Raw genomic sequence first — 15,329 nt, 5'->3', positions numbered from 1 at the left:
GGCACTGACCTGACCAATGTTGTCATGTCAAGGTTTTGTGTGGCCTTGACTTTTGGCTATTTTTTGCTTTTTACTTTTAGGATGTTGTGTAACATACTCTTCTAAATAATGCTTTGAATAAAGTTTTTACTGTATAGTTCTCTGCAGGGGCATCTAGCACAAACTGCTTGGGGGACCACAAATTCATAACTGAGAGAAGTAACAGCATGCTTATTTTTGTTTGAATGAATAGTCAGAACTTCATCATTTTGCCCATATACGCAGCTTCTTAAAGACCCCATAAAAACAAAATTGGAGGTTTGTGGCTTTTAATCTATGTCTGTAGCTTTGAAGACATCTGTATGCTTGTGTACACCTAAAAGTTGACCAAATTAACATTTAGCTTTTCGTCCAATAAAATGTTCTCAAGATTGAGTATGTCCCTCCCCCCAACCCCACATGTAACTGACTAGCAAGTAGCGAATCATGGATCATGTCTGTGATGCACACGAAAGCCTTTTGGCTATTTAAACCAAAAAGGGATGGTCCCTTCAATATGTCCTACACAAACTTTTTTCAACAGTGCCCACCCACTTTTTCTGGGTTCCATAATTTTTTTTCAGTAGGCTTTTCCTAAAATCCTTCATAAAAGAGTTCTAAGCCATGAACCAACCAAACCAACCAGCTCCGAGGTATATCACAACATTACAAACTTTGATTTGAAGCAACAACAAAAAAAGTAGTCATAGATCAGACAAAAAGACAAAGGTACAAGACTGTGTACTTATCGTCTTTAATAAGGGCACAAACTAGAATCCCTTGAGTCATTGTAAATGACATAATCGAATAAAAAACGATGGAAATATAAAACTATTGATTATAGGTTGTTGATTATAAGTATAGAAACAATATATTTTACGTTTACTGCAAAATATTCTGATAAATACAAATATACATTTAGTTTAAGGGTGTAGGGACACCGATTCGATTGAGTCATTCACAGTACGTCATGGAAGTGGGTGCTCGCTGCTGGACTAATTTGGCGGGCTTTGTTGGCTGTAGGTCTCAGATTGGTTGTTTACCAGAAATTCTGCTATTAAACACAATTTTAAAACAATGAAGTTGAAATAATGCAGACTGATGGCTTCAACTAAGGCATATACCATCGATGAATGACTTCGGAGGTCACAGTAGGTTGGCCTTTAAAGGTTTACAAGTTATGGTTTAAAAAATCAATTCGTCTTTGGAAAAATATAATGGGATTTTTTCTTCCGGAACCAGACTGTTGCGCTCTCAAGGAAGTATACCAACTTGGGAAAGCAAAACTGCATTTTCAATGAATTTCATGGGGTCTTAAAAACACTGGAAGTTATTGAAATAACTGCTGTTGAACACCACTCTTTTTATTGTCTTACAGGATATAACTGTATTCAGCTGATGGCGATCATGGAACATGCGTATTACGCTTGCTTTGGATATCAGGTCACAAGCTATTTCGCTGCTTCGAGGTAAATATATCTGAAAACTGGAAAATTTTCAGTACTATTGTGTGTAAACATTGTTTTCTTTGCTCTTTGGCTAACACAGTCATAAGCTATGTTCTAAAAACTAGTGAGCTGCCTTGCTATCATACAGTACACAGGCAAATGATTTTTCAGGCATCCTAAAGCATCCAGTAACCATAATGGAAACGCATGACTGAATTGGAACACTCAACATGGGTGGCAACTTTGCAAGTCACACAAAATTGCACTACTAACGGTGCCGCACATGAGAAATGTGGACTTTGACATTAGCGTGTTGCTAAGCTAACAACACAGTACACTTAATAATTATGAAAGACACACACATATTGTATAAAGTAAACATTTAAAACATTCAAATTAGATTAACTATTTTATTAACATATTTGATTATTTTGGAATGTTGTCATTCTACAGATATGGTTTAAGGTTTTTCCCAAATCCTTAAACCAACACTAAAATGATCTATTGTAACTCCTAGAGATTTCATGCTACATCCACCAACCTTGACACAGACCCTCAGACTTTTCTGACTTAGTGTGCCATCCATCCATCCAGTCAAAATTAGATATCTTAGGCCATGTTCACACTTATCCATTTAAAAACTCTGTTTTCAGTTTCCTAACTTCATGGTTTTCCAAAGTATGCGATAGTAGAGAGCATTTTCCAAATGTTCTGGTATAGGAATGGCGGTGGAGGAACGTGGATGAGAGGTGTAAACGTTTAAAATATCCATGCATTTTGAAAAGAAAACACACCTATGGTGCTTCTAAATGCTATCTTACAAAATCAAGCTCACAAGGTTTTGTACAAAGCTGTTGTTTCTAACCTAGCTTAATATGGGCAATTATTTGAAATGTTTAAAAGAAGAGCATTTATTGTGTTATATAATTTGGTATGTCACTTAATAAACTTTAGTAAAAACTATAGAAGCACTCACACACCACACTCTCTCTCTCTCTCTCTCTCTCTCTCTCTCTCTCTCTCTCACAACTGGGGCCCCAAAATCACAGCGAGGCTCCTCTGATGGGGCCGATAATCTCCCTGTAAACACATTTGCAGTTAATCCTGTGGAGAGGTAGAGACCTCAGATAAAGGAAGACAGGCAGAAATTCTTTATTTATGTGCTTTATTCCGCCCGTCGCCCTTACCGGCAAGTGCTGGAGACAGCCTATAGCGTGAGTATAATGTATACAGAGTAATTTCACCCATGATTGATCCCCGCTAGCTGTTTAAAAAGTGCAAGGTCTTGATTCTGGGAACAGGAGGGGTTTTGTTGTCACCGCACGTAGTATTTGCCCAGGGAAAGTGACATGATGATACCTGGAGGACAGATGAATCTTCGCCGAGCAATTACATGGAGGAAATACTGTGCTTGAGGTAGGGCTGATGGAAACACTGTTCTCGCCCTTTGTTCTGCAAGGAGCCATGTGTCAAACCAAATGGGGGCTTTGACCGCTGGTCAGCGGCCATGACAGTGTAAACGATCCGAGATTAATTTTTATTTACTGGTATATTTGTTTGTTTTTACACGGCAGTTGTGCGCCATGCTTGATGTATTCACACACATGTTGAATTGCTGGCAGTGCTAAACACAGCTGTTGTGTAACAGGTTAGACTTTCTACAATAAGCCCACTCACACATATACACATAATGGCGGTGGTGTGGTTTACTGGTTGTAGATCTGGGCTGATAACCGAAAGGTTGTAGGTTTGAACCCCAGAAAGGACGATCCATGAGTTATCACTATTGTGCCCTTGAACAAGACACAAAGATGAAGTGTGTAATTTTTTAAATGTTAAAATGAGGTCTGTCAATCGATGAAAGTTTTTAATCAAATTAATTACATGATATGCCAAATAATTAACTGAATTAATTGCAATTATTTGCATTTATCCATATTTGTTAAATAAAGGTCCCCATAATAAAGATAATTCAAAATATAATAATTAAAAAATAGTAATATAATATATATATATATATATATATATATATATATATATATATATATATATATATATATATATATATATATATATATATATATATATATATATATATATATATATATATATAGTATGCGCCTTTTTGCATTTCATCTGCGCTATTTTATATTTACACACGCATCTCACAGGCACTCTTGGAGCATCTTATTGTGGTTGCTTCACATTTCACTAGTTTTCAGTGTCTCTAGCCATATTTGCCACGTTTTTGTCAAGTAAAATGTAGTTTGAAACTATTAAAACGCATCTTGAGACCTCTGCGTTCTGCTGTGCTTCATTTAGCTTTTGGTTTGTTGACTGTACAACTATGCGTTACCTGTACAGCTGGAGTTGTGCTGACTGCCCCTTGCTGACTGTGACTCACTAACTTCTGAAGGTGATACTTTAAGCTTGAATTTCTTTGTTGGCAGGAAAATTCCTTATTACGGATTTAATGTACGGTCAGTGGGCATGATTAATTGTTTATTCATTTTTTATTTATTTTTGATATTATTAAGTGCACAGACTTAACACATTAAATCGACAGCCTTAGTTAAAATAATTTGTCCTATACCAGTTACATATGTAAAGACAGGTATAAGTAAGCCATTATGACTTCCTGAAGAGTGTAAACAGAGGCTCTGTGGTGCTCTTCAGCTCTGTGGACCCGCAAAGTTAGTAAAGTTTACGCTTAAAATATTCAAGTCTCCGAATACATAAGTCAGGCATATGTGGTTTTGTTCAAAAGCTTAGAATCTGAACTTTGCAGAGATAATGTCACTTTGCATTTATGTTACCTAGAATAACAAAATAAGGTCTGAAAACATCTGCGTCCCAAATAAGCGCCACCTAGAGGTAATGTGGTAGAAATATTAATATTAATATAATAGTTTTTTTAATAGCACTCAAATCATGTATCAAATGAAAGCTCTTATTCTCAGGAATGCGACTGTGCAGTTTATTTTGTGCCCTAATACCACAGTTCAAATGATATTCAAAAGAATCACACAGTGAAATATGATTTAAGACATCAAATATGAACGTCTCTTTTATGCACCAGTCACTGCTGCTGTAAGCCCCAAATAGCTAAAAACTTTAAATCCACTCTTTACTTAGGCAGTTTTCTACAAAATGAGCCATTTTTTACTTGTCTGTGAGCTTGCTTATGTGAACAATCCAATGTTATATCTTAGATGTCCAGAACAAAATATGCGGTTTAGCAGGAAAAGCATGCTAAACAAATCATCGGAAATATATTTTATCGACTATTGATCATAAAATGTTATCATTGCAAAGGGGAGGATCTCAGCTTTCTAATGTCACCTAGATTGAACTTCTAGTCCACTCAGAGGCCGAGAAACAATGAATGGGGGTGGTGCATGAACTGAAAATTAGACTGAATGTCTAAGGACGAGCACATCTGTGAGGGCTAAAATGTGTTAGAGCACCACATATTTCAGGTCAGCATTTTGTGAGGGAAGGTGTTAAGAGGAAAGATTATTTTTTATAGTACTTGCTGCCATCTAGTGGAATAAAATACGAAATTTTGGATGGAGATAGAGTGAACAGAACGAGAAATACATGCTTACAAAGTTAGGAAAGTTTTTTTGGTTTTTTTACATTCATCATAAGATTGTAAAAACCTCAGGTTTTTCTAGTAAGACTGTCAGAACATTTACATGCACAGTTATAATTGAGCTACAGTGGGTGATAAAAGTGTCAGTTAAATGACTTCTTACATGCACATTCTCAACAGTCGAAAGTATACAAATATTTAGGCCATTTGCGTGCACCTTTCTGAAATTCTACCTTTACAGGTTGAGGTGAGATACACTCAGAAAACTCTATACTTTTCAAATAATAGTTCTTAGCAGTCAAACTCTTGCTAGATTCAAATGTAACCAGAGAACAACAGCATGCAGTTTGACAGACATCTCTGGCCAGCCTGCTCTGATACTGTACCTGCCTCCATGTGTTCCTCTCTCCAGTCGTTATGGCACCCCAGAGGAGCTTAAGGAGCTGATTGATGTGGCTCACTCTCTGGGCATCATCGTCCTGCTGGATGTGGTACACAGCCACGCATCCAAAAACACAGAGGATGGGCTGAACCGCTTTGACGGCTCTGACTCGTGTTTCTTCCACAGTGGGCCCCGTGGAGAACACAGCCTCTGGGACAGCAGACTCTTCAACTACTCAAGGTGAGATTGGGGTTGTTTTTCACATTTCAAACACTCTTTACCTAATCTCATGTTTTGTCATCTCACAACATCTGTTATGTGATGTTGTGCAACATGATGACATACTGTAAGCTCAGTTTTAAAACTTTGTGAGCTGCTTTGGTGCCTGCTTCCTACAAAGGCAGCTGTATCCTAAAGGTGGTTTCACACTAGAGCTTTTGGTTTGGACCTGGGTGTTTGACGTCAGAGTTTGGTTTGTTTGGCTAGTGCGGAAGCTGTTTTTCGTCCATTTCCGATTCCTTAACAGTTCCACTAGTGATTCTTACTTTTAAAGAAAAAATATTTGGTGATAAGAAATGCAGTTTTTATTGCATTTACTACCCTTAGCAGCACGTTGCCAAATAATGAGATAATTTCAGAGTTCAACAGAGCAGATATAACTAATCAAAGATAAATGTAATACTTGTGTTTACAGATGTGTTTACACAGACTTTTCAATGACTTTTCATAGACGTTTTAGAGGCATAAATGCAATTAAAGTAATTTGTCTTACTGTAACTAGCATAGGTCATTCATTCATTTGTTTTTAAATTAAATTCCACTGATTACAACAAACTTGTTATGTGTAGGCCTATATTTATCTACAACTTGTAATGTGAACAACCAGTCAGTAACTGCACTGCCTGATTAACTGTCAGGAGCTTTAAACATTACATAACATGGTAACAGTTCTTGTTTCATTTCGGTCATGATGAAAGTCAGATTAAGTAAAAAAGAACCGGCTCATAAGTGTCATTCATTTGGGAATCAGACTACACTGGTTGTGCTTTGCGTTTCCTTCTGTAGATTCAAAAGAATCGGCTCATAAGAGTCATTCCTCTGTGATTCGGACTACACTGGTTACGCTGTGTGTTTTGCTCTGTAGATTGAAAAGAACCGGCTCATAGAGTCATTCATTCAGGATTCGGTCTAACTGGTCGTACTGTATGTTTTGCGCTGTAGATTCAAAAGAATCGGCTCATGAGAGTCATTCCTCTGTGATTCGGACTACACTGGTTACGCTGTGTGTTTTGCGCTGTAGACTGAAAAGAACCGGCTCATAAGAGTCAATTGTTCGGGATTCAGACTATACTGGCCGGTGCTCTATGTTTTGCACTGTAGATTGAAAAGAACCAGCTGATAAGAGTCAATTGTTTGGGATTCAGACTATTCTGGTTGTGCTGTATGTTTCATGCTGCAGATTGAAAAGGACTGGCTCATAAGGGTCAATTGTTCGAGGTTTGGACTACACTAGTCGCGCTGTATGTTTCGCGCTGCAGAAATGTTTACGAGTGTCTCTTATAAGCCATCCGGTTCTGTAAAAGAACCAGTTCTTGCTGTATGTTTTGTGCTTTTCAATCTACAGCACAAAACATACAGCACGACCAATGTAGTCCGAATCCCGGACGAATGACTCTTATGAGCTGGTTCTTTTCAATCTACAGTGCAAAACATACAGCATGACCAGTGTAGTCCGAATCCCAGACAAATGACTCTTATGAGCCGGTTCTTTTCAATCTAAAGTGTGACCTGCACTTTATAGCAGCTGTATGCTTCATGCTGTAGATTCAAAAGAACCAGCTCATAAGAGTCAATTGTTCAGGATTCAGACTACACTGGTCGCACTGTGTGTTTCATGCTGTAGATTGAATTGAACGGGCTCATAAGAGTCATTTGTTCGGATATTGGACTACACTGGTAGCGCTGTATGTTTTGCAGTGTAGAATGAAGAGAACTAGCTCATAAAGTGTCATTTGTTCGGGAATCAGACTACACTGGTCAAACTGAGTATTTTGTGCTGTAGGTTCAGAGGAGAGGCAGTGTTGCTGCACTGCAGGAAACACTGTCAGATTATTTTTGTATGGTGTTTCGTCCATATTGGTGGAAAAATGCTCGATCAAGAACTGTTAACGGAACAGAAAGTAATAAAAATCAAATTTTCCTGCTAGTTTTTAAAAAATGGAACCGGTTCTGTAAAAGAACCAGTTCTTGTTCCCAACCCTATTCATAAATGTTTTTATGTCTTTCTAATTGTTTTGTTTTTGTTTTTTAATTTTCTGTAATGTATTGAATATTGATTGCAAATTTTGCTGATTTAAATTTGTCACCCAACAGCTATAACAAAAATATGATGATGCTGAAATTTTTGTTTGGATGATAGAATTATCAAAAGTTACCCTAATTTTGAACAGTTTTTGAAACCAACATAAAAGACCTCTACTAGAGAAAACACACATTTGTTTAATTGGACTTTTGACTCTGGACTTCTGGAACTATGTATGTTAATATTTGTGTTTGTTAACGAGCTGTGCTCACAGGTCATATCTCTGTAATTAGTAATGTGGTATGGAATTATGCTTCCATAATTAGTTCACCTCATCAGCACTTTTGTTTGCTCATGATCAAGCATTAACTTGTCCTTATCTTACGCAACAGAATATTCATGTAAAATGCTTAAAGCATTTAACAGATGCTTTCTGTTTATGAATAATCATTGCAGTATTTTCCTGTTTAAACTCATTCATCTCTGAAAACAAAGAGACAATGGAAAAGAGCTTAGAGGCTTACAAATTAGAAAAATAAAACCCACAGTAGACCAAAAGTTATATACCCACACCGGCATATCATTAAGTTACTATAGATTCTATTTAAAGGGATAGTTCACCCAAAAATGGCAATTATGTCATTATTTACTCACCCTAATGTCGTTCCTAACCCGTATGACTTTCTTTCTTATGCGGAACACAAAAGGAGAAATTTTAATCAATATCCCGTTGCGGCATTTCAATACAATGGATTGAAAGATTGTTAGTGAATATCAACTTAAATTTCAGTCTATACATCACAAAAAGCAATTGTATGGCTTCAGATGACAAGACTAAAGAGTCAAATGGGCTACTTTTATTGTGTTTTTGGTGGGTAACTGTATACTGTTGATTTAACACGTTAATTCAGTGCAATTAGTTATATAAAAAATAACACTTTAAAAAAGTAACACAATTAATCATGTCTCTGGACAGTAAAAAGGAATAGTCCTACCATAGGAGCTATTCAAGCTTGAAGTACCAGCTGTTTCCAGCAAGGGGCTGTCAGCAAAACTCCAGCTGTATATGCAACACCCAGCTGTACAGGGAACAAACCAGGCTTGCACTAGCGACACCAAAAGATGAGGACACGTTCTTGCAGCTGTACGTAGCGCTATTATGAATGCAGAAGTCTCAAGACGTGTTTTTCTAAGTTTCAAACTACATTTAACTTGACAAAATTACCTAAGGACGCTGTGTTTATGACGCAACACAACCAAAGTGAGACACTCCAAAAGCATCCGTCTGACACATGTGTACATTGATGTGTCCCTAGAAAAACTCTTATAATACATCTCGGACAGATTGACAAATTCAATTGCTAAATGGATTGCTGTGAACTGTAGACCAATGATAGGCTCAATAATATTAAATAATATTGAAATAAACAGTATATTTCATTCTAAAGCCACTTTTTGTATTGTCTTATCAATGCTATACACGTCTTCCACAATAAAGTAATGCATTTTAATTGTCTAAATATATTATAGTATATTCATAATGTATATTATATTTATAATTATTTAATCATTATATATTGAATTATTGTTATCTGGAGGCCTTTCTTGGCAAATATTTATATATGCGATTTAATTTGTTTCATTAATCAGCATGTAATTAATTTGATATATATATATATATTGGCAACCAAAAGTTTGGAATAATGTACAGATTTTGCTGTTTCGGAAGGAAATTGGTACTTTACTTCACCAAAGTGGCATTCAACTGATCAAAAAGTATAGTCAGGACATTACTGATGTAAAAAACAGCACCATCACTATTTGAAAAAAAAGTTATTTTTGATCCAGTCTAGACAGGCCCCATTTCCAGCAGCCATCACTCCAACACCTTATCCTTGAGTAATCATGCTAAATTGCTAATTTGGTACTAGAAAATCACTTTCCATTATATCAAACACTGCTGAAAGCTATTTGGTTCGTTAAATGAAGCTTAACGTTGTCTTTGTGTTTGTTTTTGAGTTGCCACAGTATGCAATAGACTGGCAGGTCTTAAGGTCAATATTAGGTCAAAAATGGCAAAAAAGAAACAGCTTTCTCTAGAAACTCGTCAGTCAATCATTGTTTTGAGGAATGAAGGCTATACAATGCTTGAAATTTCAAAAAACAGAAGATTTCATACAAAGGTGTACACTACAGTCTTCAAAGACAAAGGACAACTGGCTCTAAGAAGGACAGAAAGAGATGTGGAAGGCCAGGGGTACAACTAAACAAGAGGATAAGTACATCAGAGTCTCTAGTTTGAGAAATAGACACCTCACATGTCCTCAGCTGACAGCTTTATTGAATTCTACCCGCTCAACACCAGTTTCATGTACAACAGTAAAGAGAAGACTCAGGGGTGCAGGCCTTATGGGAAGAATTGCAAAGAAAAAGCCACTTTTGAAACAGAAATACAAAAAGAAAAGGTTAGAGTGGACAAAGAAACACAGACACTGGACAACAGATAATTGGAAAAGAGTGTTATAGATCTTAACCCCATTGAGCTTTTGTGGGATCAGCAAGACTGTAATGTGCGTGAGAAGTGCCCGCTTGAAACAACATGAGTGTGCGTAAATAAGACAGAAATGCCATTTTGGAGTGAGCGAAGAGTTAGAACAGATAGATGGAACTTATCATTTTTTTTCTACCATTATTATAATAAAAAAAAAAAAACATGTTTATAGCTTTTCATAACGACTTAATGCCAGATAATATGATAATTTATTTTTTTATAAAAATATATATCCATACTGCAGAGCGAGTTTTTATATTGTAACACCTACTGTACTCTATGTGCCTTAGGCAGTATTCCCACAGTACCGTCTCTGGCTGACAGCAGTTATTTCAATGTTGTATATGAGACCTCTCTGCCAGAGAGCAGTTTGACTTCTCCATCAATATGTCTTTCTTCATTGTACACTGCTTTTGTCTCTGAAGTCTTGCTTATAAAATATCTGAAAGTCTTCTAATCACATTAAAAATGTTATATTTGCCATACTGTTCTATTTTAAATGACATGCTCAGAATAAGAAATATTTCCCATTTAAATGTTTTTTATTTGAGGTATTTTGTGCGTAAGAATATCCTTTAACCATGGTCAAATCACTGTAATGTACAACCTTAAGTGGGTTTCTTGCTTTTCATAAAACAGCAGCAACAGCATTATGATAAAAGACATCAATAATCTGTTAATGATTGAATGTTTTTATTAATGGATAAATACACTCACTAAGAACTTTATTAGGAACAATATGGTCCTAACAATGTGTCCAACGTGCTGTTCTACTGTTGTAGCCCAAGGTTCGATGTGTTGTGCATTCTGAGATGCTATTCTTCTCACTACAATTGCACAGAGTGGTTATCTGAGTTACAGTAGCCTTTATGTCAGCTCGAACCAGTCTGGCAATTCTCCGTTGACCTCTTTCATCAACAAGGCGTTTCTGTTTGCTCACTGGATACTTTTTGTTTTTGGCACCATTCGGAATAAATTCTAGAGACTATTGTGTGTGAAAATCCCAGGAGATCAGCAGTTACAGAAATATTCAAACCAGCCTGTCTGCCACCAACAATCATGGCACTGTTGAAATCACTGTGAACAATTTTTTTCCTCTATTCTGATTGTTGATATGAAATGTAACTGAAGCCCCTGACCCATATCTGCATGATTTTATGCAGTGCACTGCTGCCACACGATTGGCTGATTAGATAATCCCATGAATAGGTAGGTGGACAGGTGCTCAGTGAGTACTGTATATAATAATCACAATAAACAATTTTTTCGCCAAGTACTACAGTATAGTTTAGGGGTCTTTATCAGGGGGTTTGCCAGTTATTGTTTAATCTTAAACTAATTATTTTGATTAAAAATTACAATATTATATTAACTTAAACCAGGCTAAAGTCATTAACGGGATAGTTCACCCAAAAAATGAAAATTCTCTCGTCATTTACTCACCCTCATGCCATCCCAGATGTGTTTGACTTACTTTCTTCTGCAGAACACAAATAAAGATTTTTAGAAGAATATTTCAGCTCCTTTTTTTTTTTTTTTTTACTATAAACCCTCCTCCCTGCCCAGTAGGTGGTGATATGCACAAATAATGTGAATCACCAAAAATAAAAAAGAATGTTTAAGTAAAAGTAAAGATTTAAGTTGAAAAATACTTAAATATCGATCTGTTTCTCACCCACACTCATCATATCGTTTCTGAAGATATGGATTTAACCACTGGAGTCTTATGGATTACTTTTATGCTGCCTTTGTGTGCTTTTTGGACCTTCAAAGTTCTGACCACCATTCACTTGCATTGTATGGATCTACAGAGCTGAAATATTCTTTTAGAAATCTTTCTTCAGCGAAAGAAAGAAAGTCCTACACATCTGGGATGGCATGAGGGTGAGTAAATGATGAGAGAATTTTCATTTTTGCGTGAACTATCATTATAGTCATTGACTCTAAATGGTACAATACACATGTTATTATATTAAAGTCCACTCTTTAAATGCAAAACTGAATTTCATTCCATTTAAACTTAGTTTCATCTGTTTTATAATAGAATTTCCACATCACTCTGCACATTGCACATCTTTGTATGTTGGATATGCTTTTGATTAAATAGTAATGAGCGATTTCTTTTTGATACACAAATATTGCATTCTTTTTAGATATTTTTTCTTTCTTTTCCCCTTTATATAAACATGGTCATGCAGTGGACCCAAAAAGTATTTGGACACTTAAGCCACACTTCAAAATGTATGAATTCATAGAAAATATCAAAACAAGCAACATTTTTTAAAGAAACATGGCACAAACCCACTCAAGCAAAACATTTCACAAAAAGAAATTCGTTGGGTCTGAAATAACAAATAGATACAACTTTGTGGAACATGTCCGTAGTTAATGTGAACTACACCTGGTTACTCTGCAAGGACATCTTGAAGGGAACTGACTTCATCCACTTAAAAGTTACCAGAGGATTAAAAGTCATTGTACTAGCATCATTTCCTCGCAGATGCCACTTGGTTTGATATTTTGTCAAATGCAGTGACATTCAGACATTTTTAAGCGTGACTTTAGTGGTCAAAAGTGTCCATGTACTCTTTGTGGACACTGTGTTGTCATGTCCACATTGGTACAGAAACAAATCCAGTTCATTTAACCATACAATTTTCAAATATTTGTCAGAGCAAAAGATCTGTTAAAGGGGAACTCGGCTGTCGAGAGACACACCTGACACTTGTCGGAGTGGAAAGTTACTGTAATTCCTGTTTTTCCTCTGTCACCTCCATCACTCTGAGTTCTGGCCCATTTGACAGATTTCATTACGAGCAGCTGTTTTGCTTCCGATGGGGGGAAAAAAAAGTCACATTTTTTTTGTTCTCAGAAACAAAACTTTACAAAATTAGTGCAAACTGTAGGAGCATTTCCAAAAAATCAATGTTGGTATGCTGTCAAAACAGAGTTGACACTTGACTAGGCTTTTTTTTTTTTTTTTTTTTTTTTTTACAAATCTGGTGTACCACGTCACAGTTTTGACATGAAGCATATGAGTATATTGTGTGTGAAAACTGTTTACTGTTGACAGAGTGTATAATTGGAAGAAAAAAGTACCATTTGCGGAGATGGTAAAAAAACAATCATCTTGAAATAATTTTGGAATGCTGAAGGCTAATAAAAGATGACTGCACTTATATAACTAAATATAAGTGTGTAAAACATAATATGGAGATGTTTTGTTACACCCATGGATGAACAGCCATTCAAATCAGGGTCAAACGGGGCTAAAAGTGTGTAAGTGTGATTCGGAGCACACAGATTGGGAAAATCTTACATTTCACCTCCTGTCTGACATTTCTAAGATCAACTGTTGGAGGTTAAATGTGACATCACTTAACAGTAAAAAACACTACATTTTTAAGCCAAGTGTGTGACATCAGTGTGGTTGGACTAATCATTGGATCATCATATTGCATGCAATTAATGGCATCATATTATGAGGAATTACATTTTCTTTGATCTTTTGAAATAAGAGCTTATTGTACTAAAACTCCCTCAAGTTTAAAAAGAGCAAGAGGGCATTTACAGTCTTAAACTTAAAACAGACAAAAGAAAAAGAAAAGAAAAAGCAGTGAAAAACAAAACACTTTAAAACTTATTTAGTAAAATAATTTTATTAACATTATAAATGATGTATAAACAATAAATAAATGTTTGATATAATCCCTTCATACATTATAAATAGTTAAAGTTTATATTTAAATGCCCATAGAATTTGAGTTTTTAATTCATGAATTTTTAACCTTGTGCGACCCTGCATACACGTGTAGACATTGTATTTTGGCTTCGCTATACGCAACGCATAATTTAAATTAATTTAAAACAACTGATCTCAGTTCAGGAAACTCTGTGCTGTCAGTTAAGGGTTAAATTTTTTGTGACAAAACAACATGGTGCCGACCACTGCGGCGTTTGTCTTTGAGAGAAACGTCAATAAAACTACTTCTATCAGGAAGACTCACAGATTTGAGTAAAGTTTTAGATTACATTTATTTGATAATCTTATTTGATAAAAATATATGTCTCTTTTTTGGCGTAAGCCCCATCTGGCAGTCCGAAGTTGTTGTATTCGGAACCATCAGATCCTGCCGGAGATAGGAGGCAGGGGCGAGGAGCCGGCGAGGACGGGACTCAACTTATGGCGGTGGGGTGGTGGAGGTTGCTGCTTTAGCACACTGAAACAGCAATATGATAGGTTGTAAAAGCAGCAGACTTATAAAGCAATGGCTTACATGTGATTGGCTAGGAGTTACCTAGCTAATGGTGCAATGATGTACAGCTGCTAGTCTTCCCGCTACAACTACGCGTTGCTTACAAATCTGGTAAGAAACCTAATTAAATTTTTACATTGAAACCTCTGAGTCATAAAACTAGAGTCTAGTTTCATCTGATATGCCATTTTTTTTTAATTGTAGCTATTTATCGCAAAATGCAATGCACACTAATGTGTACTTTAGTGCATTTTTCCCTTGGAAATCTTGTGTTTACTGTGCATTATCACATTGAGAATCAATGGGTTCAATTCAAAAGCTGAAAAATTTTGCTTTCAGAGGATTTATATGGAGTTAGGGTGAAAATAAGTTGCATTTCGAACCGTTCTGAGACCAGTGAAGACAGACAACACACTGGACATTAAGTCATATGCTAAATAGGGAGCAAGGGAGCATCCTATAGCTCTATAGTGCGTTCACTCCTAAAATCCAACAAAAAGTTCAGGCTCCAGATGATGTTTGGCAGACATGGGACAATGGTACTACATACATAGATTCAGAATTTATAATGTGTGATTTTATTTTAACATGGTTGGGAGTGATTGGATGATAGACCCTTACTTTGAATAAGAATTACTGACATTGATGTAATGTCTTTAACGTCTCAAAAACATGAATAACCAACACTTGAGTGCATTGCCACGGAGACATAGCGGCTTCACACCATCCACCGCGGCAACCACGCTCAACTCACCACGCGCCCCACCGAGAACGAAC

General features: G+C 36.3%; 1 protein-coding gene across 1 annotated transcript in view; it reads left to right on the top strand.

Moving 5' to 3' along the window:
• LOC127421889 (1,4-alpha-glucan-branching enzyme-like) overlaps positions 1-15,329 on the top strand; it is a 280,638-nt gene that overhangs the window by 63,692 nt on the left and 201,617 nt on the right. Inside the window, exons 6-7 of the mRNA XM_051665092.1 lie at positions 1,397-1,487; positions 5,474-5,683. Coding sequence (XP_051521052.1) covers positions 1,397-1,487; positions 5,474-5,683 — 301 coding nt within the window. The remainder of the gene's footprint in view (positions 1-1,396; positions 1,488-5,473; positions 5,684-15,329) is intronic.

This window comes from Myxocyprinus asiaticus, chromosome 31 (assembly GCF_019703515.2).
Source record: "Myxocyprinus asiaticus isolate MX2 ecotype Aquarium Trade chromosome 31, UBuf_Myxa_2, whole genome shotgun sequence".
Taxonomy (NCBI): Eukaryota; Metazoa; Chordata; class Actinopteri; order Cypriniformes; family Catostomidae; genus Myxocyprinus; species Myxocyprinus asiaticus.
The sequence above is the reverse complement of the archived record's forward strand: the minus strand, read 5'-3'. Positions and strand labels throughout refer to the sequence as shown.